This window comes from Miniopterus natalensis, chromosome 19, assembly GCF_054644295.1.
Source record: "Miniopterus natalensis isolate mMinNat1 chromosome 19, mMinNat1.hap1, whole genome shotgun sequence".
Classification (NCBI taxonomy): domain Eukaryota; kingdom Metazoa; phylum Chordata; class Mammalia; order Chiroptera; family Miniopteridae; genus Miniopterus; species Miniopterus natalensis.
In genome coordinates this window covers 6,047,700-6,071,521 of record NC_142099.1, presented here as the reverse complement: position 1 = coordinate 6,071,521, position 23,822 = coordinate 6,047,700, and the positions used below count along the sequence as shown (strand labels likewise).

The following is a 23,822-nucleotide window of genomic DNA, read 5'->3' as shown; positions in this document are numbered from 1 at the left end:
TTTTTGCTCTTCTGAGCAAGGAGTCTTAGCTTGTCCCTTTGGCAAAACACCTTTGCTACGAAGGCTAGGTTCCAGCTGTGCCCAGCAGAGTGGGTGGTTTATAAACAACGGAAAATTTATTTCTCACAGTTCAAGAGGCTGGAACTTCAAGATCAAGGCCCAGGCAGAATCGGTGTCTGATGGGGACACACTTCCTGGCTCATGGACGGTGGGAGGGGCCGGGGAGCTCCGTGGGGTCTCTTATAAGGACACTAATCCCATCCATGAGGGCTCCACCCTCCTGACCTAGTAATCTCCTGAAGGCCCTACCTCCAAACACCGTTGTCTTGAGGAGTGGATTTCAACACGTGAATTTGGGAGGGACACACAGTCAGTCTCTCTGCTCTGTGCACTGGAAGAGTAAACTCTGGCTAAGGTGAGGGGCCTGCCACCAAAGTCTATTTCTTGCCCCTCTCTGTCTCCGTTCGCCTCTCTGCCCCAGGGTTTCTTGCTAAGCCAGCAGAAAGCCAGAGTATTACATCATCCGTGCTCCCAGATCCTCTCCCACCTTCCCCCAACTCTGCTCGCCTCCGGCATCTGGTCCCGATGATTGAGTGCTGAGCTTTCTCCCTGCCGCTCACGCCCCCTGCTCTTCCCACCTTCCTGCCGAGGGTCCCCGGCTCCTGCTTCCTCTTGTCCCATCTCACTTCCTGAAACACCCCGAAGAGGGTTGCATATCTTGATGGAGCCTCACGAGCCCTCGGGGACAGGGGAAGGCGGAGCCCTTGAGCAAATCTGCCTGGGGAACTAAGAGCAGCGACAGCTCTTTCCGAGTCAGCCCACAAAGAGCCGCCCTCCAGGCTTTTGGGAAGCCGGGGATGCTTGGCAGGAAGGGCGGCTGGAAGTGACTGCCCCATGATGGGCTCTCCCTGAGGAGAGGCCGCCCCCAGGACAGCGCCCCCGGAGACGGGGAGGAATGGGCGAGCTGTGAGTTTTAGGCTGTGGCTGCTGCACCTGGACCCCCGGCAAGCGCTGGATTCACCGGCCCACGCGGATCCCGTCTGTGCACCTGTCACTCGGCAGGCTCCCCTTGGAAAGCAAGATGACTGTCAACAGCACTGCCCCGTCGTTGGCTACCATTGGCTACATCACCATGGAGACTGTCATCGGGCTCTGCTCCATCGTGGGCAACACGCTGGTCATCTGGGTAGTCAAGCTGAACCCCAGCCTGCAGACCACCACCTTCTACTTCATCGTCTCCCTAGCGCTGGCTGATATTGCTGTTGGGGTGCTAGTGATGCCTCTGGCCGTTGTCATCAGCCTGGGCATCACGGTCCACTTCTACAGCTGCCTCCTCATGACCTGCCTGCTGCTGATCTTCACCCACGCCTCCATCATGTTCTTGCTGGCCATCGCCGTGGACCGCTACCTGCGGGTCAAGCTCACGGTCAGGTAACCTGCTCCGGGAGGGGCGGTGTGGGGCAGTTGGTAGAGGTGCCTGGGAAGTGGAGCGACAAACAAATCCAGATTGGCCTCTGAGCCTGAAAGGGGTTCTTTTCACCACCTGGCGTGTGAGGGGTTCGGCAGTGACGAGCTGAGGCTCAGAAACAAGAAACAAGAAGCCCTCTCCGCTGGCTGAGGTGCGAGCTCCGGGCAGCTAGCGACGGGGGAGCTCGGTGCATCTTGAACTAGTCAAAACAATGCTCTTGACTTGCACAAACGATAGCAACCTGCTAGATAAGACAACGAACAGGCAGATAATAAGAGGAGATAAATTCACGCTTCTGTTCTTTGCAGATGTAGGTTAAGGTTGTTGTCACTTGGCTCCCTCCTCCGAGCTGAGATGTGGCTACAAAAGTTCCCCAAAGTGGTGACAGTCTTTCATGTGCCCATGTGAACAGAACAGGCCTCCCAACGGAGGCATCCAATTCCCCAAGTGCCCTGACTGCATGGGTCTTGTTTTTCTCTTCTCTTGGGGAAGGAGCATGGTGAGAAAGTTATAGATGAGCTTTTGATAAAAACAAGCCTGCGTTCAAATCCCAGATCTTGAAATCTGATCTTGGGCACGTGATAGAACTTCCGCTGCTTCAGTTCCTCCTCTCACCCCGATGGCTCAGGTGCTCTGCGCCCAGCCTGATCTCTTTTCAGTTTAAGCTTCTCCGCTTCTAGCCTGCACCAGTGACTTAACTTGTCTGATTCATTTTCTCACCTGTAACCTGGAGACGGTGATGACACCTTCCTCATAAGATTAAGTGAATCAGCACACGCAAGGGCTCTTAGAAAAATGCCCGGCCCACCGTCTACGGCTGACAGACTCAGTAAATGGTAACGATATACCATTTATTTTCACCATTACCGTCAATGGAATGGAGATTATCCCAAAATATATACAGTTTGTTGTGAGATTTCATTCAGAGGAAGTCTGCTGAGTACACAGTAATCGACAGGATCAGTGCTCTCCTTGCAGTCTGTGCAGAAAGTTGTCAGGGGGGATGGTTTAAGGAGAAATGGTGACTCTTGTTGGATGAGCTTTTTATGGTCCTGGGAGCATTTCAACATGACCTTCCCAGCCCCACGGATTCACTGACCTCAAACACCAAGTGTGGAGTCAGTGTGAGAGGGAAGAGGGAGCGTGTGGGGGGACAGAGCCTAACGAAAGGACACCAGCACACAAAAAACACCCCCCAAAAAACGGCAATGCAGGTAAACATGCTTTGAGATCATTTCTCGCCGGGGAGGCGATCCCGGGAGGCTCAGATGACTCCTACCTCCCAGGAACTGAAGAATTATTGGGCTGGGAGTGGGCTTGTGAGTGGAGCGGCCAAGCACCTGAGCCCAGGGAGCTCATTCCTGACCCATTACAGATCGCCCCTCTTCGGAACGGTCCCCCCAGAGAGGTTTGCTGACTTCCCTCGAATTTACTGTCTGCTCCTCTTGTTTTCATGCCTGGTGGAGTTCAGCCGCAGTCATCCACCTGCCAGCGCTCCCCGCCTCTCCTCTCCTTCGCCAGTTCTGCCTCCAACCCCCCCCCCCCCTTTAGCAAACGCTGTGAACTCACCCGCTCTCTTCCATCCAAACAGATACAGGAGGGTCACCACCCAGAAAAGAATATGGTGTGCCCTGGGCCTTTGCTGGCTGCTGTCCCTCCTGGTGGGACTGACTCCCATGTTCGGCTGGAACATGAAACTGTCCCCGGAGTCGCACAGAAACGACACCGCCCTTCCTTGCCGGTTCCGCGCGGTCATGAGGATGGACTACATGGTGTACTTCAGCTTCTTCACCTGGATTTTCATCCCGCTGGTGGCCATGTGCGCCATCTATATTGACATCTTCTGTGTCATCCGGAACAAGCTCGCCCAGAACTTCTCAGGCTCCAAGGAGTCAGGCGCGTTCTACGGGCGGGAGTTCAAGACGGCCAAGTCCCTGTTCCTGGTGCTCTTTCTGTTCGCTTTGTCCTGGCTGCCTCTGTCCATCATCAACTGCATCATCTACTTCAAAGGCGACGTGTCCCCAGGGGTGATGTACTTGGGCATCCTGCTGTCCCACGCTAACTCCATGATGAACCCTATCGTGTATGCTTTTAAAATAAAGAAGTTCAAGGAAACCTATTTCTTTATCTTCAAAGCCTGTATGAACTGCCAGGCCTCTGATTCCTTGGAACCAGATATTGAACAGATTTCTTAGTGAAGGACGACTGCCTGCCACCCGATCTTCAGCTTCAACATCCGCACCCGCGTCAGGGCCCACCCACCTGGGCCCAGGCCTTTCACACGCTCGATTCCTCCCACGGATGTGGGGCGCACTTGGCCGGCTGTCTCCCATTGTACCTCTTCTGCTACCTTCTTCCCCTAATTCGATTTTTTTCTCCCTTGTCCTTGCTCCCTAATTCAATTTTCTGGATGCCTGGCTTAAGGACAATGGTCTATTGTTAATATCGACCCTGTTCCTCCTTCCCAGACAGAAGTCATGGAAGCTGAAGGGTGCCTCACTGGCTTACTGACCGAAGGCCCCGCTCAGGCTGGACGTGCATGTGATGGTGACTCAGTTCCACTCCGTGGGGGAGCTAAGCAGAGAGCCCTGCTCCCCGCAGGTGCCTGGGAGACGGTGGGAACAGGAGTGAACGGAGTTTAAGGGGGACTTAAACTGCTGAATTCACCTGTACGTGTATTTGTGTAAATAAAAGACGATAGCCAGCGATTGTGTCGCTCTTTGCTGAGGGCCAGGGTCGCTTGGGGCTTGAAGATCCAGCTGGCTGCTCTTGGCATTCCGCCTCCTGGCTACCTGGAGCCACGTGGCATGGTCACCTGTGTTCCCCTCACCCCTTGCCCCAGGACACCCCAGGAAGAGTGAACACTCTCTGGGAAGTCTGAGTTGGTCACCGCACCCACCCGCTCCCTGTCGGTCCCTCACAATCGTATCTTGGGGGCAGAAGGCTGGAACACAGCGCCACAGCTCCCTGGGGCCTTGGGAGTAGGGGATGGCTTTATACCTGACGAGCTCCCCTTCAACATTTTGGGGGATATTTTCCCTTAAGAATTCAACCTACTCCCTGGTGTTTTTCTTAGTGGTCTCTCCTTATTTGAGTCAAGCCTTTCCCCCCTGAATTAATATTTGTGTTTCGTTAAAACGTCCCTCCGGGACAAGGCCCTGGGTTTACTCTGGGGCTACTGGTGACCCCGGCACACTGTTCTGCCCTGGAGCCACCTTTGCCGAGTTGGTAACTTGAGGGAAGTACTGGTTCGTTCTAAGTTCCTGCCCATCTTCACGCGAGCTTCTTAATTTGCAATCTCGAACTCTGCTGCTGTAGCAACATTCAGCACCTGCCCTTTTTTGGAAACTTGGTCTAAAGCGATCATTTCCCTCTAAACAAAACAGCAGCCTGTCCCGGGTCATCTGATGTCATCATAGAGGCTGTAGCTCCTGAGATTCCGAAAAACAGTTTTCTTTTCTCCCTTGCTCCCCCCCACCCTTTCCCTGCCCTTTCTTTTCCTTCCCCGTGGAGCTGAGTTTTGTTATTTGGTCAAATGGGCATCCCCTGGGCCAAGGTGTTCCATCAGCCCAGAAGAAGCCCTTACAGAGAAAATGGCCTTTGGAGTGAATTCAAAAAAGATGAACCAAGAATCCTGGGTGTGGAGCTTGGGTAGAAGTGGCGAGTCCCACCCTGGTTTCAGGTTTCCAGATAATGTCACAGGGCCTCCCTGACGCTATCCCTGGCCAGCTCCCCTCGGCTGAACAGTAGTGGGCGGGTGGCTGTCGGGCTCTCACTCTGAAGGAATAAAGCAGAAAGACCACCCAGACGAAACAGGCCGCTCCCTCTCCCCCCGTATGACTTCGCTGGAACAAAGACAGATGCCGAGTAGCTGGGTCTGTTTGCCCGAATGTTCTATCAAGTCAACTATGGAAATAAGCAGACGGAAGGCTACTTATTCTGAGTTTACTGAGCAAGGGGGTCGGCCACTGTCACAGGCACCTTGGCAGAGACTGAGGCGGGCGGAGGAGTGGGATGCTCCGCATCGGGAGAAAGGGAGGCTTCGGGCCTGACTGGAGGCCGTTGGGAAGCTGCAGGCGGGCTAACTACAGGGGCGCCCCTGTGTGCTTGGTTAGGGGAGCATGTTGGACTTTTTCTGGTTGGTCCCAAGTTGGAAGCAGGGGGAAATTTAGGGACGCCGTCAGTTATTCTCAAGTCCTGGCCACTTGGGGCTGATTGTGCACAGGGGTGGCTGTTGGGCAGCCTGGGCTCTTGCTAGAGAGGGTGGCCTGACTTCCTGCCCATCTGACTTCCAGCGGGCTGGCTTCCTGGGCTGGCTGTGGGCCTGCTCACGTGCTGCAGAGGCGCTGGCCACAGCCACGTCTGCTAGTGACAGCCTCATGCTCCACCCCCAGCCCCACCCCCAGCGAGGCTTCAGGGTCCTTCCACTCAGGAGTCCGGGAAGCTAGGAGTTTCCTCTGAGCTGAAGAGGAATTGGGCCTCTGAGAGTGGTGGAAGGACCGGAGGAGTGGCCCCTGGGACACTCGGACCCTTGGCACGGCAGGCCCAGCTGCGCACACGAGTGTGTGCCAGCAACGGTGTGTGTGCACATGTGCTGCTCTGAGCGTGTCCAGGGCTTCGTGTCTGGGTGGGTTTATCCAGGATGGGAATCTCCATTCCTGTCTGGGGCTCTGCCAGGAAGCCCAGAACTTTCTCATTTGCCCCACTTGATAAGTTTGTGTCCATGAACAGCACCCCTCCGATGAGGTGCCCCCGTGCAGCGCAGACCTGGGCACCTGGGCACCTGGGATTAGCTGGTCGTTACCTTTTCCCTGACTTCTCCAAAGAGCATAAAACAGCCTTGAGCTCAAAAATACCTGTTTCCCTTAAACAGATCCAGGACTGCTGAGACCCCTGGGCCCCTCTGGCCGCTGAAGGCTCGTCTCCGCCCCGTCATGGGGCTCTTCCTCCTGCTCTCCTTGACCGGCTTTTCAGGTAAGAAGCCGGGAAGAGACATCTCCAGCCTTCCCAGCTCCCCGGAGGCCTTGCGTTTCCTTCCCTCTCCTACCTATCAGCTCACCACCGAAGGAGCGGGATGGGGGAATCAGAGGAGACAAAGAGATCCTGTCCAAAATCATTCTTGCTCTTCGCTCTGATTAGAGGGCTTCGGGGAAATTGAAGCCCTCAGCTAAAACGAGGGCCCTGTATTGTCTCTCTCAGTCTAGGTTCCGCTTCCCTTCCACTTCTTCCCTTAAAAAATGTTTTGCGGATATATGAGCCTGAGACTTTTCCCCTTTCCTCCCGTTCTTGATGCCACAGACAAAGCTCCGAGGACTGGGCTGGCCCGGGCTCTGCCTCCCTCCAGCCATATGACCTTGGAGACTTGCTGGGTGTCTCTCTGGGCCAGCGTCCCTGTCAGTAAACAGCACCACACGATCTTCCTTGTGGGGTTGACATGAGAACAAAATATCAAATGGTATCAACTGGCATCAAGGACATGCACCTGCTTTGTAGGCTGGTCCCACCCCCCGCGAGCCACATTGGAGGTGGCACTGGAGGGGACCCCAGCTCACATCTGGAGGCCGAGACACAGACGCGTTGCTGCCCCCCATCTCTTCTTGGTTGGACACTTGCCCGCCACAGTCAAGCTGGACGTGGTGTGCACAGCTTCCTCGTTACGCAATATCCTGAGATGATAGAGGTGCTCACACTGGCCTTGTGGGGAGGAAATAAGAAGTTCTTGATCCCTAAGGACAGAGCCTGACTCCCTCTGTTTTTAGCCCCACACAGCCAACAGAAGCCCTCAGCCCTTCTCGCTTTCTTTTTGAGGGTCCAAGGTGGAACGGGGGGCCTGGGGGCAGAGGATCTACGAACAGTAAGCCTCAGGCTCTTGGAGCCTCTCGCCGAGCAAGGGCGAGAGGCCGCCTCAGTTCCTGCAGAGGGGGATCCGTATTTTCCCTGCCCGGAGGCCAGGGAGGAAGGCTTCTCCAGGGCTGCCATGTTCCTCCGCTAGGCCAGCTGTAACAAGCACCACAGACTGGGCGGCTTAGACAACAGGGACTTCTTTCCGTACAGTCATGGGGGCTAGGAGTTCAAGGTCAAGGTGTTGGCGGTGTGGCTTCTCCCGAGGCCTCTCTTCTTGGTGTGCAGAGGGCCGCCTTCCCGCTGTGTCCTCACATGGTCTTTCCCTCTGTCACGTGTCCTAATCTCCTTTTTTGTAAAGACAACCGTCATGTTGGACTAGGGCCCATTCTAGCAACCCCATTTCAACTTAATTGTCTCTTTAAAGGCCCTATCTCCAAATATAGTCACATTTTGAGGCACTGGGGGTAGTATTTCAGTGTATGAGTTTTAGGGGGCACTACTCAGCCCGTAACAGTTGCCAGCCCCAAACGGGCAAAAACCAGCCTCCAAGGCTTTCATTAATTTTCCTCCAGGAGGGCAGGAGCTACAACGTGTTTAAAAAAATTATGGTGTTTTCATGCGTGTGCATGTTTGTTTGTTTTTTAATTGAATTTACTGGGGTGACATTGGTTAATAAAATTATATAGGTTTCAGGGGTACAATTCTATAACGCATCGTCTGTATATTGTGTTGTGTGTTCACCGGCCCAAGTCAAGTCTCCTTCCATCAGCATTTACCCCCCCTTTGCCCTCCCCCTGTGGGCGTGTTTTTTGACAGAAGCCATGGTCATGGACAACAAGGTGAAGGAAAGCTTTGTGCTGGACACAGCGTCTGCTGTCTGCAGCTACGACACCCACTACAAGGACCACCCCAAGTACTGGTGCCGAGGCTACTACCGGGACTACTGCAGCATCGTTGCCTTCACACCCAACAGCTCCGGCCGCGTGGCCCTGAATGACACGGGCAACCAGCTCATTGTCACCGTGTCCTGCCTGACCAAGGAGGACACAGGCTGGTACTGGTGTGGCATCCAGCGGGACTTTGCCCGGGATGAGATGGATTTCACCGAGCTGGTTGTGACTGACTACAGAGGAGCCCACACCAGTGACTTTTGGTCTGTGAAGGGTAAGGGGCACGCCAGGGGTCTGCTTGGGGGTCCGCCACAGTGGTGGCTCAGGGACCTCACCCCTGTGCGGGGCACGTTCATTCTGCTGTGCTTGGTGCCTCTGCTTGACCAGCCATCAGTCATGCCCTGGAGACGGAAGGAAATGACAGACAGAGATGCAGAGGCAAAGGGTGGGCCTGGGAACGGGCCCTAATGGACCCTTAACAAATCCTTTGTGACGCAGAGCCATCGGGGAACATGAACAGAAGCTGCAGGGCTTCCAAACACGTGCACAAGGCAGATCACTTCAGGTGAGCAGCGCCTCAGGAGAAAAGCCCATTTGGCGGGGGCCGGGGGGTAACAACCCCGTGACCATTGACTCGCACCTGCCGCTTCGCCACCTCGGGGTCTCTTCCCTGGGACCGGTTGGTTTCTTCCAGAAGGATGCAGGTTAGGGCTCTGGGTTGCAAGCAGCAGAAGTGCGCTGTCGCCGTCTTCGTTAAAAGGGAGTTGGGGAGAGCGGTGGCTCCAAGGCGAGGGTGGCCCAGCTCCGTGTCCCGTGGGCTTCCCGCTCTGCCCCGCCCTTTGCGCTTCGTTTCGGCCCCGGGAGACATGTCTGGCTCCTGAGCGCTTGTCTCCCCTTCTAAGGCCTCGCGAGTCCCAGCCCGGGTTCTCCCCCGGGCCCAGGCTAGTTTCTGAGGAAGGGGCTCAGCCCTGAGCCGTCAGACACCCACCTCGGGCAAGGGGATCTCAGACGAGGGGATCCTGAGCAAAGAGCCAAAAGCTGGCTCCTTCCAAGGGACATGATGTCTGTGGTTCCTTCCAGGCTGTCTGTCCTCGTGCCCTGCATGCTCATCACAGGGGTGGGGATCATCTCCATAATGATTCACTTGTTCAGACAGAGGCGCAATCAAAGAACCAGAGGAGGTAAGTAGTGTGTTGGGGGGGAGGTGAAAGAGATCAAGGAGCAGCTTTCAAATGGGTGAAGGCGACCCTCTTGTTGCCTGGAACCCTGGAAGCCAGCGCGGCCAGCCAGTGGCCTGGGGAGGTTCTGCTTCACGGTGACAAAGGCACCACGAGAGCTGACAGAGAGAGCACTGTCCCCTTCGTAAGCAGAGGTGTGTGCGGACCAGGGAGGAGGGAGGCCCTGAGACGACCACACCGCAGGTGCTGTGTCTCGGGGCGACCTGCCCGCCCAGCACATGAAGAAGGGTCAGGAGTGGAAGGATGGGCCCAAGGGCCTCAACCCTAGCCTTGGGCCATGGGAGGAGTGGCCGGTAAGCTCTGTGCCTTCCTCTCCCTCCGAGCGATTACAGGTAAAGGCCTAACTAGAAGCCAGAAGACCAGGCAAGCTGCTTCTGCGATCGCCACACCTCTGGTAGGTTCCCTCCTTGAATCTTCTGGCCTGGGCTCGATGGGCCACAACTGCCTGATGTTTAGGGCTCCCCGCTCCTAAGCAGAGAACAGGGAACAGGAACTCCATTCCGGACGGGCTGTGCAGAGCTGTCCACCTTTCCTATGGGGCAGCTCCGGGGAAACCCAAATCCTGAAAGCCACCACGTGGGGATTCTGTGAGCCTCCCACAAGGACACGGGGTAGAGAGGACACCAGACATAGATGCCGCTGTTTGGCCAATAGATTTTTCTTGTTTTGTTATTTTAAATGCTTAGAATGCACGGAAATACCTTGAGCAATGGAGAGACTGTAGGTATAATTACAAGACAGACTCCAACGTTCTCTGGCTATGAAAATGTCGAAAAATAGCATTTCAGAAAACCTGGAGACACCTGTTAATGAAACACAAAGGTCTATAGCCAGGAGAATCTGAGATTCCAAAGGAAGGCTCCCAGGTCTCATACTCTCCCTGTGATCATCTGGTCCCGTGGCCCGAGCAGGAGCCCCTGAGGAATAAAGAGTACTGGCCCCGCAGCTTTCCTGGCCTCTGTCCTCTAAGAGCTTGGGGAACTAGGGAGGTGGGGGTTATAGACAAGGCAACATCTTTCTCAGTTTTGCCCAAGACCCTCCCTTTGGGAAACAACTAGTCTAGGTTTTTACAAAAACCACTGTCACTTAAGGCGTGACCTTTCCAAGAGCAGGGGCCTCTTTTCTTCTGCACACCTTGAGGACCCCATTCTCAGACTCTCCAGGACCTTTCATCCATACATTCAATCCATTCATTCAATAAACAAGGACCATGCTAGGTGGTGGGGATACAAAGATGAGTGAAAGAAATAGCACGTGTCTTTGTGGAGCTTATACTATAGCGTGAGAGGGAGACAAACCATCCCCCCCCACACACACACACAATGTAAAACTGTCAACTAGAGTCAGTACAGAAAGTTGAGGCAACGGACCCCAACCCTACCCCTTCTTAGAAGCAGTAGCACAGCCTGGCCAGCTTCCTCGCACTCAGGCAACTGCAGCCCGGCAGCCTGAACCAAGGTCCCTCCTGGCCTTGACAGCCTTGGGTTCCGAAAGAGTCCAGTTGCATGCATATCACCGGGCTTGGTGAGAGGTGAATGCCAGCTCATGTACCAAGCTTTCCTATTGACCGACCAGCCGACTTCCAAGTAATAACAATCTGATTTCGGCCCTGAAACCAAACTTTGGTGTTTAGTCCCCACAAAGCCCTCATGAGAGAGTGGGCAGCTTCATTGAAGAAACACTCCTCCGGGGTGGGCAATAGATCTCAACCCCACCTTTCCTTTCTGTTTCTAACAAAGTGAACTACTCCTTGAAGCCCCTCTCGTGTGTCCTGACTCCAAAGGAACTGGCTCAAGCTGGACAGATGTGACTGAAGGTTTCTTTTATGTAGTTCATAAGCAAAGTGAAGCTCCAAGAGAGTCACCATGGCAACCACATCTGCAGTTAGGTAAGAGCAGGGGTGGCCAGAGGAGCTACACCAGGCCACTCCTGAGCAAGACTAGTCAGAGGACATCTCAAGATCTTAGTTCTCACGCACTGGGCCAGCCGGAAGCCAAGAGGAGGGGCAGAATCTCGGTTGGGCGCCTAGGAGATATTTTATCTGTGAGCCAATAAATTTGTAACCAGTGTTGAATGAACTCCAAAGTATGACTTCCTTCTCCTAGGATGTCACTGGAAAAGTATTTCTGGAAACTTTTCCTTTAAAGTATGATATTCCAATTAATTCCGGAATTGGTGTCATGTGCTGTCCTACCCAAAGAAAGGGAGGGAGATAGGCTAGATCCAGGGTTCACAGGTTCTCCAGGTGAAAAGACTGTCCTGCATGGGAAACTGCCTCCAGAGTGAGTGGATGCCGGTTCTGGTCCATGAGAACCCAAAGTGAGAAAACTTAAATGAAATATTCATTCCAATCAGAGAACACGAATCAAGACTAAGGCATTAGCCGCTATGGGTGCAAGTGAGGTTGTATTGTCATTAACACCCGAATTACCAAAGCTCTTAGCTCCCAGCTGCATGTCTGCACCCACCGGCCTTAGATGTCACCTGCGTGTCTGCACCCTCTCTCCCTATGCAGTGTCTCTCCCGCTATTTCAGGGAGCTCCCAGGGTCTCCCCAAACTGCCTCTGCTGCCCTCATAAATACCTCGCTTTTCTGGTCTCTTCCAATAGGGTGCTGGCCAGTCTCAGTGCTCAGGATACTCAAGTGGCCCTTTGTCTGAGCAGGGCTGGGACAGGGAGATTGGCTCGATTCTGCACACACCCTGCACCTTTAGGTCCAGGCTCTCACAAAGCCTTCCATGAAAATGGTTCCTTCAGCGTCCGCCCTAAAGAAGCCCTCTCTCCTTAGGTGGGAGCTCATCCCATTCCTGCATCCCCCGCGTTTCCATACAGTCAGTCTCCCTTCCTTCCAGAATCTCAGCTCAAACATCAGAGGTGCTCTTACCCCTCAGCCACAAATCAACCCCAATCCCCCCTCTGTGACCATGCACTGAACCCACACAGAGGAGCCACTAGCCCCTGGGCTCTGCAAACAGCAGCCCCGTCTGGGCTCCCTTAGGACGTCCTCCAATACCAGGCAAGAGAGCAGACAGCCACCTTCCACGACAGAGGAAGCCACTCTAGATGTCCTGGGAGATTTACACTTACCTGTCTGGAAAACTACTTCCCTGAGGACCCTACAGGTTTGTTCTGCTGCTGTGATCCAGGGTTCAAGAGCCCTGTTTCTTCCCTCACCTGCAAAGACTTTTCCAATCGATAATCAGTTATTGACCCGCTCATTCCACTCTCCAGCAAGGCTAGCTGCGCACCGCTGCTCACCACAGGGGGACAAAAGGCACGGCTTTGTAAACAGGGCTGTGCTGTTAAAAATGAGAAGCTTCGGGAAAAGAGGGCAGGACAATTCATCTGACATTCCACGCGCAGGTGGGTGGCCCAGGACAAGGCTTACTCATCCGGGAGCTGTTGCTCAGGCACTGGCTCTGAACTGGAAAGCGGATGGGGCTCCTAGCGTGAGGGTGGGCAGACTGGTTTGGTGTCAGCCTAAGGTTTGGGGACAGCGGAAAGTGAGCGAGGCCTCCTTGCTGGAGAAGAGACCCCATGGGGCTGGCTCCCTGCCTCCCTAACCTGCCTTCCTCCGAGACCTGTGGGCGCCCACAGCGGGCCGCTCGCTCATCAAACCCCAATCCCACTGCCTCCTCCGGAGCCCGCTGTCAGGAGCAGCTCCCTGCCTCGGAAAAGTCTCCCTTCCCTGCCCGTGTCACCTGACTTCACCTCTGGTTTCTCTTCCACTGTGGGTGCTCCGGGGCAGCGGGGGGTGGAGGCCAGATGCCAGGAATCTGGCGGCAGAGGATCTGATTTAGATTTTATTCTGCCGCTCGCCGGCTGGAGGGCACCAACTTGTCTCAGTACCGTTGATGGAATAACCCATCCCCCGGGTGACTTGGTAAGTCACCTTCATCATAGTCTGAATTTCCTTATGTGTTTTGGTCTATTTCTGGTCTTTTTATTGTATCCCACTGATTTGTTTACTCATGTACTATTTTACATATCATTTTAATTAGTCTAAATATGCCTAATGAAACAGTACTTCCAGTTACCTGTTAGGGTGAGGCTTCCCACGTTCCTTTTACTTATTTTTATGAACTTTCCTGGATTTGCTTTTCTGGTTATTGTTAACATAGGATTTTTAGAGTAATCTTGCTGAGTAAAAAATAATTGTATTGATATTTTTTACTGGGATCGTCTACGGAATTATCCAGTGGGACTGGGGAGATTTAGAGTTAATCTTTAGCTCCCGTATAGTGTTATGCATAGCTCATGATATCGTAAGGAGACGGACATCCACATTTGAATAGTGCTTTAATCGACAGGGACCTTGTATCTGTGTGGAGCTCTGGGATATACAGACGGCTCGTGTGTATTATATCTCATTTATTCCCACACTAAGAGGTGTTTTCAGCTCTGTCTTCCAGATAAAGGAATTGAAGCTTTAAAAGTTTAACGAACTTGCCCAAATGAATATGGCTAGTTAGTGGTAGAGGTTGAGACCTGTACCCCAATCAATCCTGAACTTGATTACCATCACCTCGGTTAGTCTTTTCCTGCTGTGGATGAGCTCTGGACTTGTGGCCCCGACATCTGCAGGTAACAGGGACACAGGATGAAGGAGCCAGTATTGCAAAGGGTTTGCTTTTATTTGTCATTCCTGCTAGATTGTCCATTTGGTTGACTTCTCCTAAGTCGACACTTGGGACACTGAGTGAGCACTCTTGGTGCACCAAGCCTGTACCATACACTTTGGAAGGGACAAAGGGAGGCAGTCTCGGCCCTCAGAGAGCTTACATCCTGTTAGTCCCAGTGGGAGGCCCAGGAAAAAGACTGACCCTGGGTCACAAAACTGCTGGCTAAGATCGCCAGATCACACCCAAACAACTCCACCTGCAGTTTCACACAGACTGTGGTCCAAAATCTCTAAAAAGGGAAAGTGATGTATGAAGATGGAGCTGACATGAGAGGAATTGGATCCGAGCCTTATTGGAAACTCAGGATGAATCTGTCACTTAATCTGAGCATAGACAACGGAGTTCAGGCCTGCAGAATGGTTTGCAATCAAGTCGCCCCTCTTCTCTTCTGACATTTTGAGATCCACGCTGGCATAGGTGAGCGTCTCCTCCGGGGTGGATGATAACTGCAGAGGACGAAGGAGGAGGAATGAGAGAGTTCAGTCTGGAGGAATGTGCCTCTTGAGAAGCAAGGACCTCTTCAGAGCAACTTGGAAGCTTTGGTGAGAGAAGACCCAAAGAAATCACAAGAACCCTTCAAAGAATCACTTGCCCAGCATCCAGAAAGCAATACCACTAGTCTAGTGGATAAGGCATAGTGTAGAGGGAAATTCCAATGGCAGCAGGTCTCCAGTGTCACAGAAACAGCATGGTCATCTTACCTTGGCAAGAGAATCTGAGTGAGGATCCAGAGCTTGGGGACTTGAATGACCTGCCACAAGTGCGAGGAAGAAAAGGGACAAATCTCACCAATGGGGTCTGGAGGAATTGGAAGTCTCTCCCTTCAGTCTTGGGTGAAGGCGTGGGCTGGGAGGAGGTGGTGCAGGTGGGAAAGGTGGAGGGTCAGGAGGGCAGGTGAGAAGTGGAGAGATTGGAATCTGCAGTCTGCAGAGAAGGTGGGCTGAGCAGGTTTTATCCCCTCTTTCCTGTTAGCCACTCAAGACTAACTCTATTCTCAATGGCAGAGAAAAAAGAGCCATCCCATCGCTCGGAGGCCACTTACATTTTCTGTAGTTCTTCATGATGAGGAAGACAAGGGCTACCAGCAGCAGTGTCAGTAGAACCCCAGCAAGAAAGGCTAAGGCCAAATGAAGTTCTTTGCTGTTGTGGTAAATAAAGGGAGCAGATGACCTTCTGGGCTTTTTGAAGGCCTTTTCTAAAGACCAGAATGTAACCTTTCCCTCCAATGGGAAAAACCTCTAAAATAGCTTTCACACTTCCCACTGTTTTCAACTTTTTTGTTTTGAGTTCAAGATCCTTTTGAAGCTTCAGTGAAAGGTTTTCCCTCAAGAAATGTACATAGTTCTCAAACTATTCAAAAAAATTAATGACGAGGAAAGGCTCCCAAATTCATTTTTCGAGGCCAGCATTACCCTGGTACCAAAACCAGACAAAGACACTTAAAAAAAAATTATAGGCCATGAATATAGATGTAATAATCCTCAACAAAATATTAGTAAGCTGAATTCAGCAATACATTGAAAAAAATCATATACCATGATTAAGTGGGATTTATTCCTGGGATGCAAAGCTGGTTCAATATCCACAAATTAATTAATGTGATACACCACAGAAGCATAATGGAAAAATCATATGATTATATCAATAGATGCAGAAAAAGCATTGGACAAATCCAGCATCCAATTATGATACACATTCTCAGCAAAGTGAGGATAGAGGAAACATACTCAATGGTGAAAAGCTAAAATCTTTTTCTTTAAATCAGAAACAAGTCAAGAATGTCCACTTTTATTTAACATAGTATTGGAAGTCCTAGCCACAACAATCAGATGGGGAAATAAAGGAAAGAAGAAAGAAAGAAAGAAAGAAAGAAAGAAAGAAAGAAAGAGAGAGAGAGAGAGAGAGAGAGAGAGAGAGAGAGAGAGAGAGAGAGAGAGAGAGAGAGAGAGAGAGAGGGAGGGAGGGAGGGAGGGAGGAAGGAAGAGCATCCAAACTGGAAAGGAAGAAGTAAAAGTGTCATTATTTGCAGATGACATGATACTATACAGAAAGAACCCTAAAAAATCCACCAAAAAACTACTAGAATAAATGAGCTCATTAAATAGCAAGATAAAAAAATTAATATTCAGAAATTGGTTGCATTTTTATACACAATAACAGACTACCTGAAAGAGAAATTAAGAAAACAATTCCATTTACAATTACATCAGCAAGAATGAAATACTTAGGAATAAATTCAACCAAGGAGGCAAAAGACCTGTACTCAAAAACTATAAGACACTGAAGAAAGAAACTGAAGAAGACACAAATAAATGAAATTCTATACCATACCCATGGATAGGAAGAATTAACACCATTAAAATATCCATACTATCTAAAGCAATTTACAGATTTCAATGCAATCTCTATCAAAACACCAATAGCATTTTTCATAAAACTAGAATAAATAATCCTAAAATTTATATGGAACCATAAAAGACCGCAAATAGCCAAAGCCATCTTGAAAAAGAAGAACAAAGTTGGAGGTGGTATGCTGATATCGAACTATACCACAAGGCCATAGTAATCAAAACAGCATGGTACCAGCATCAAAAGAGACACATAGCTCAATGGGATAGAACAGAGAGGCCAGAAATAAGCCCACACCTATATGATCAATTAATATATGACAAAGGAGGCAAGAATATACAGTTGGGTACAGACAGTCTCTTCAATAAACAGTGTTGGGGAAACTGGACAGACACATGCAAAATAATGAAAATGGACCACTTTCTTACAAGAATAAACTCAAAATGGATTAAAGACTTAAATGTAAGACTCGGAACCATAAAACTCCTAAAAGAAAACACAGGCAGTAAACTCTCTGACATTGCTCTCAGTACATTGCTCTCTGACATTGTCTTCTTGGGCAAGAGAAACAATAACAACAGCAAAATACAACCACCATGAGGCTACATCAAACTAAAAAGTTTTTGCACAGCGAAGGAAACCATCAAAAAAATAAAAACAAAAAGACAACCTACTGAATGGAAGAAGATATTTGCCAATAATACATCCAAAATGGGGTTAATACTCAAAATATATAAAGAACTCATACAACTTAACACTAAGAAAATAAACCAATTAAAACATGGGCAGAGGACCTGAATAGAACATTTCTCCAGAGGACACACAGATGGCCAAGAGACATGAAAATTTGCTCAACATCAGGGAAATGCAAATTAAAGCCACAGTAAGATAGCACCTTACACCTGTCAGAATGGCTACCATCAACAAATCAACAAATAAGTGTTGGCAAGAATGTGGAGAAAAGGAAACCCTCATGCAGCTACTATATAAAACAGTATGGAGGTTTCTCAAAATATTAATAATGGAACTGCCTTATGACCCAGTGATTCTACTTCTGGGTATTTATTTGAAGAAATCCAAAACACTAATTATAAAAACATATGCATCCCTGTGTTCATTGCAGCATTATTTACAGTAGGCAAGATATGGAAACAACCTAAGTGTTCACCAATAGACAAATGGATAAAGAAAATGGGGGGGGGTGAGTGTGTGTATATATATATATATATATATATATATAATGGAACATTACTCAGCCATAAAAAAGAATGAAATCTTGCCATTTGAGACAACATGGATGGACCTAGAGGATATTATGCTCAGTGAAATAAGCCAGACAAAGAAAAATAGCATATGATTTCACTTATATGTGGAATCCGAAAAACAAAATAAACAAAACAGAAACAAATTCATAGATACAGAGAAAATATCGACAGTTACCAGATGTTAAGTATTGTAAGGATCAGCAGGATCTGTTGTAAGTTATGTAAATGTTGAGCCACTATGTGGTACACCTGAAACCAATATAACGTGGTATGTCAACTGTCATTTTTTCAAATGTCCATAGGTGGCCCTACACAGCAAATTTTGTTTTTAAAAGTAAATGATTCATGGAACTCTTGAGGCTTGGGGGTCCCTAGGTTAAGAAAAACACTAAGAGGGTAAAAAACTGAGTGAGATTTTCCATTGGTTCTGGCTTCTTCTCTCCAGATGCCCCTCCCCAAGCCCATAATGCAAAACTGTCAACACAAAATCCAACACCATGTGGTACAAGAGGAAATGGGCAGGAGGATGTTCACTTACTTGGAGAAGCAGGGTGCAGGGGAAGCCGTGGGAGCTATAGTGGTGAGGGCTGTTTGCTTGCCTATGAGAGAACATGAAGGGGATTAGCATATCTGCCACTTCGCATGAACTTTCCAGCTTAAGTGTCCCCAGGTTCCTCGCCCTGTCCGAGCAACCAGTGGAGCTCAATGAAGGGGGCTACAAGTCTGCGAATGAAGAGAGCATCGTTTGTTAGATCCCAGATCCTTTAAGGTGGAAATTAGAACTGGAACTTAAAGAACCATCAGCTACACAAGTGAAAGAAAAGCCTGGTGGTTCTGTAGCCCCAGATGTCCCTTTGATAAAACAAAAACAAAAACATCTCCTGGGTCTCCCTCAAGGATTTTAATAGGACTCCTAGGGAGATATGCTCCCTTGGATTTAAGCAGAGAATCCCAAGGCCAGAGAGTCAAGTACCAAAGGTGAATCACAGAACTAGTGTTTCCCAAGGTCCTCGGGAATCTGACCTTGGCACCTGCTGCCTTATTTTGGTTTGTTCTTTTGTTTGCAGGCAAGTCAAAGGCAGCCACGGTGAGTTTTCCCAATACCTGCACCACCACCGGCGTGGGTAGTAAGAGAAGTAAACTAGATTTCCACAAACTACCTAACTGGTCTAATACCAAGCACAGAGACACCCACCCTTTACTCAAAATTTGGAGGATCAGACAATAGCCTCTGGTTCCCCTTTTCACCCCCCTGGGCGTTACTGCATCGTGAAATCTGATTCTTCCAAGTTCAGAAACGTCCCATTACGGCCCCTCAGCACACTTTCCAGTTTTTCCAGTTCATCTTAACCCGGCAGTGAGGCAGGTAATGGTTTCTGTCCTGAACTTACCAGTGTTGGAGTGACTCCCTCCCATGCTGTCTTCCCCTGAAAATAAAGAAGGAACCTCTGAGAAAGCCTGGAAAGGAGAGGCAGTGGAGTCCACTGTGATCTCAGTAGAAGAGCAACGAGAGAGGCAAGTCGTGGGCAGGTGTTCTAGCGAAGTCAGTGGTCACGAACTTCATGTGGTGTGGTTGCCACAGCTCAGCAGCCTCCTCAGCTTTGCAGGTCCAGAAATTTGATGTTATCAGGGCACCTAGAATTGACTGATTACTCCGGAACTAACTCCCACCAACCAACCCACAGGAGACTGATGTATAAACAGAAATGACATAAGGAGCGTGTTGCTGTAACGAGCAGCATTCTCTCAGAACTTCTAAGAAACCGAACTGAAACCATAATTTTGCTTGGCAAACATTGAACTGAAGCCAGGGTGGGAGAAGGTGAATGCGTGTTTTTAACACTTAGTGTCACTAGGTCTGACGCCTCTGCTTCCCCCTCCCCTGGCAAGTACTGGGCAAACTTTAACAAATTTGCTGCTGGAGATCCTTCCTCTAGGTCCATCAGACACTTCCGTTCACATGTTGTCTTTTCGAGTGAAAATAGCCTTGTCTAGGCTATGATTCTATTTGTTATGTAAAGTTTTCTATACTTTCCCGCTTTTATTTATTTGTTCCAAAAAGTACAAAGCGCTGAAAAGCAGAAAAGTAAAATCATCCAAACTCCCACTACCCATGGTTAATATTTTAGTGTATTTCTTTTTAGTTGCATTTCCATGAATTTTAAATCCCTTTTTAGTTTTTCTTTTTTCCAGTTTTATTGAGATATAATTGACATATCACATTGTATTAGTTTAAGGTGTACCAATTAATGATTTGACACAGATTTATTTGCAAAATGATCACCTCAATGAGTTCAGCTAACATCCATCACCTCACAGAGTTACAAATTATTTTTCTTGTGATGCCAATGTTTAAGATCTACTCTCTTAGCAACTTTCAAATATACAATACAGTATTATTAATTATAATCACCATGCTGTACATTACGTCCCCAGGACTTCTTTATCTTATAACTGGGTTTGTACCTTTGACCACCTTCACCCATTCCCCCGCCACATACCCCCACTCCCCTCACTCCTCTCTGGCATCTGTTCTTTCCATGTATGAAGTCAATTTTTAGAGATTCCACATATAAGTGAGACCACAGTGTTTGTCTGTCATGCATTTTTAAAAGACTAGTTGAGATATTTCTTCATACATCCTGTTTTTTAAAACTAAGCTTTTTATCATTGGCATTCTCCCATGTCACTAAAAACTTTCCATAAGCATTTTCATGGCGACAGTTCTTTCTGTTACAACTATGTACTATTATTTGCTTAACCAGTTCCCTGACTGTTGATAAACATTGTTTCCACTTTTATTATTATTTATATTTTATTATTTTATAATAAAATAAAACAGTTCTAGGTGGCCACAATTTTACTTCATATTAAGTAAACCCATGATAAGAATTTTTGGCTCTCCTGTATCTGTTGTATTTTAAGGTAATTCATTTAGACAACAAATGCCATCAATTCTTTGTTTAATTGTTCAGCTCTCAAAAGTGAAGCAATTTCCAAGTCCTGGGGACATGGGGAGGGTTGGGAGCCGGACCTCTGCCATGGGCCAGTAGCAGCAGCGACATTATATCAAGTGCCTTACAATCAGACCAAACCTTTTCAGATCAGCATGTGGGATAATCAGGAAGGCACCCACTGGGAAACGGGGTGAGAACCCTGAGCCAGGGGAACAGAAAGCACACCACGCACAGCAGAATCAGCAGTGGTAATGGCTTTTCAGCACTTTTTTGTTCCTGTTTTCATTCAAAAGTCAACAAGGCTCTTTGTAAAGCACCATAAAATATTTATATAGCATTTTAAATATACTGAAATAGGTGTTTGTACTAAATAGAGCATGAACTTAACCTATAAACTTATACTAGACCTTACCCCTGGGGAGGTGGAAGAGAAGATTGTAGGTTTCTGTAAAATCTTAACCTTCACATCAGTGGCTCAGAATTTGCAACCATCCCAAAGAAATGCTACCACAGCCACCTTGAATAAAAGTTGGGCCAACTCACCCTGAAAGACAAAACCATCACACGACACCACGGGGCAATAGCTCCTTACAGATCCAGGCCGAGAAGAGAAGGAAGCACATTTCCCTTTAAAAACAACACTCACACACTCGACAGAAGCATAAATTAAAATAGAAACAATGCCATACATACCTTTTCACATTCTGGCTGGCACCGAAGAATCTTCTCAATTGCCATTAAATTCACCAACTCAATGCAGACATTAAAACACAACCCTTTCCCCACCAAATACAGTTTAAAAGAAAGAGAGGACAGAAATCCAATGAGATGACATTTTCCTTTGGTGAATGATTATTTTGTCTAAATTAAAAGCATGGTGTAAATGCACTTACCTTTAAAGAAAAAGTCCAGTCACGAGATGCCACGGTCTAAAACTGAACTTTTGCTTCCGTGGCTACTCCTATTTTTCAGAAATGATGAAATACCCAAAATAGCCACTGTCAAGCTATGTGTTGCAAATCAACTAAACTCCAGGGCAGACTTCCTCTTTGAGGCCAACACCATAGTTTTTTTAATCTCATAAGCACAGAATTTTTGTATCTTTTGATACATGAATGTCAAGTACAAGGGATAAGACAAGTTTATTTCTAATTAAGTACATGTCGAGTAACCACACACCAGATATGGTGGGGGGGTCACAGCAATGTGACCTGATCATTGTCATCAAGCATCTTACTGTGTCATTTATTCTAACCCTGGAGTTGAGGTGAAGGAAAAAACAAAACAGTTGTGTTAGAGTTAAGTGCAGACTTTAAATGTGTTAAGAGCTTGGAGGGCCCTTCAAAGAGAAGGGAAATGATTTACAAACATCTATTCATAAATGTACTCATTAAATAAATACGATGGGTCCTACCGCAGGCTGAGTACTGCGGGTAATTGAGAGCAAAGCAGAGAAGTTCCTCAGGAAGCCTGCCATCTAATTGAGAAGAGACTCGATAAACACATGACTAATCCTGGGGACAAGCAGCAGAATGCCATGCTCGAGGGTAATGGGAGGATCGTTAAGTAACATGGGTGCCCGGCCAGGCCTGTGCAAGGAGCAGACAAGCACTGTGACAACCAGAGGACTCGACAGCTGGCCAGGCAGAGCGCCTGGGGGAGGCAGAGGGCAACTCACAGGTTTATTGAGAGGGAGGAGCTAGCAGAGCTGGCAGAGTCTGGCGAGGCTGCATGCCCAGACCTGGGGCTGGGGCCTGGGCCTGGATGGGGTTTGGATGGAGGGAGAAAGAAATCACTGTGTGAGGAGGGCCCAGGCCCAGGCCTCATTGCTGGCATTCAAGCGATATACTTCTGAGGTATCAACAGTTTAAGGGTGGGGCATTTTTAAGGGGTGGGAAGCAAAAGCAGTTCCAAAGGTGGGTTTCAGCCAGATCGTGGAGGTCTTTCAATCTAAGCAATAAATATTATGTTAAGTGTTAATAAGGAACCACTAAAGGGGTTTGAATTGGGATATAACAAACATGACCCTTAAGGGAGACTCCACCCCATCACATCATAACTTGTGGGTAGAGAGGGGTGAGGAAACAAGTTAGGAGAGTAGGGCAATATTTTAGGCATTTAACAAGGGCATGAGCAGCAGGGATGAGGAGGAACCCACTGGAAACCTGTCATAAGATTGGAAGTTATGACTTGGTAAGTCCATGATTATGTCAAGGTTTTGAATCTCAGTGGCTGAGAGAATTCATTTTTTCACCCACTTCACAGTGAACAATTATTTTGTGCCATGTGTGAGTCTAAGTTCTGAGGATATAACAGTGAGCAAAATACGGCCTTTTCCTGCCTTCATGGAACTCTCATTAATTAAAGGAAGCTGTGACCAAAGAAATGGTAGCAATTCCATGAGCTGTGAAGGAGCAGGCCCCTCAGGCTGTGTATGTCTGTGACACAGGGAACCAGGGTGGGCTTCCTGGAGGAAAACAAACCAAAATCTGAGGTGTGAGTTGGAGTTTCACTAGACCCGGGGGGGGTGTGGGGGGATCACAGGGAACAGAACATTAAAATTCAAAAGCCCTGTGTCAGAAAGGAGGGCAGGAAGCCCAAACACGCAAACAAGTGTGGCAGATAGTTTCCCAAGCAAGGGAGTGAGTGATGCAGGCTGCTGGGGGATGTGGAGCATGGAGGGGACGAAGCTAACGAGGCAGGAAGAAGCCAGTTCCCTCAGAGCTTTCGTCTTCATTATAAGAGAAGCGGGTTCCTCTATACTAAAGATATTTGAACAAGGGTGGCACAATCAAACGTGCAGCCTGAAAGAATCACTGCAACTGGAGAAGAGCAGATTGGAAGGCAACCAGAACAGGTATGAAAAGCCTGGCTGAGAGGTTACTGCCATGACCCAGTTGAAGGATAATAGTAGCTCTGACCAGCAGTAGCGAGGTGAAGGGATATAAATTCAGTTGAGAGACATTTAGGAGAGTGGGAACAAAACAAGGGAGGGCAAAACGTCAAATACTGCGGTCAAAGATGTCACCAAAGAACAGAAAGAAGAAGGAAACAGCCATAGCTCAAGGTTTAGAGAGGATTAATGAGTTAATCAGACATTTACTGAGCACCTACTATGATCCAAACACAA

The 23,822-nt window shown here is 48.8% G+C and overlaps 2 protein-coding genes and 1 non-coding gene across 3 annotated transcripts; 1 reads left to right on the top strand and 2 right to left on the bottom strand.

The window, feature by feature from the left end:
- The first annotated feature begins 1,074 nt into the window (after positions 1 to 1,074).
- Positions 1,075 to 11,250, top strand: ADORA3 (adenosine A3 receptor). Its single transcript, XM_087828157.1, has 8 exons — positions 1,075 to 1,431; positions 3,060 to 3,662; positions 4,025 to 4,033; positions 6,342 to 6,442; positions 8,129 to 8,476; positions 8,701 to 8,767; positions 9,283 to 9,383; positions 11,180 to 11,250. Exons 1-8 carry the CDS (start codon positions 1,082 to 1,084, stop codon positions 11,248 to 11,250), a joined length of 1,650 nt encoding a protein of 549 aa, XP_087684283.1. The 5' UTR covers positions 1,075 to 1,081.
- A 2,757-nt stretch (positions 11,251 to 14,007) lies between these two features.
- Positions 14,008 to 16,456, bottom strand: C19H1orf162 (chromosome 19 C1orf162 homolog). The gene is made up of 4 exons (XM_087828156.1): positions 16,453 to 16,456; positions 15,164 to 15,316; positions 14,823 to 14,872; positions 14,008 to 14,567 (listed from the first exon to the last, which is right to left on the bottom strand). Exons 1-4 carry the CDS (start codon positions 16,454 to 16,456, stop codon positions 14,436 to 14,438), a joined length of 339 nt encoding a protein of 112 aa, XP_087684282.1. The 3' UTR covers positions 14,008 to 14,435.
- Positions 16,457 to 18,124: 1,668 nt separating this feature from the next.
- Positions 18,125 to 23,123, bottom strand: LOC107545261 (uncharacterized). The gene is made up of 3 exons (XR_015716129.1): positions 21,105 to 23,123; positions 19,127 to 19,162; positions 18,125 to 18,334 (listed from the first exon to the last, which is right to left on the bottom strand). It is a non-coding gene; the product is annotated as an uncharacterized LOC107545261 (transcript).
- Between the last annotated feature and the right edge of the window lie 699 nt (positions 23,124 to 23,822).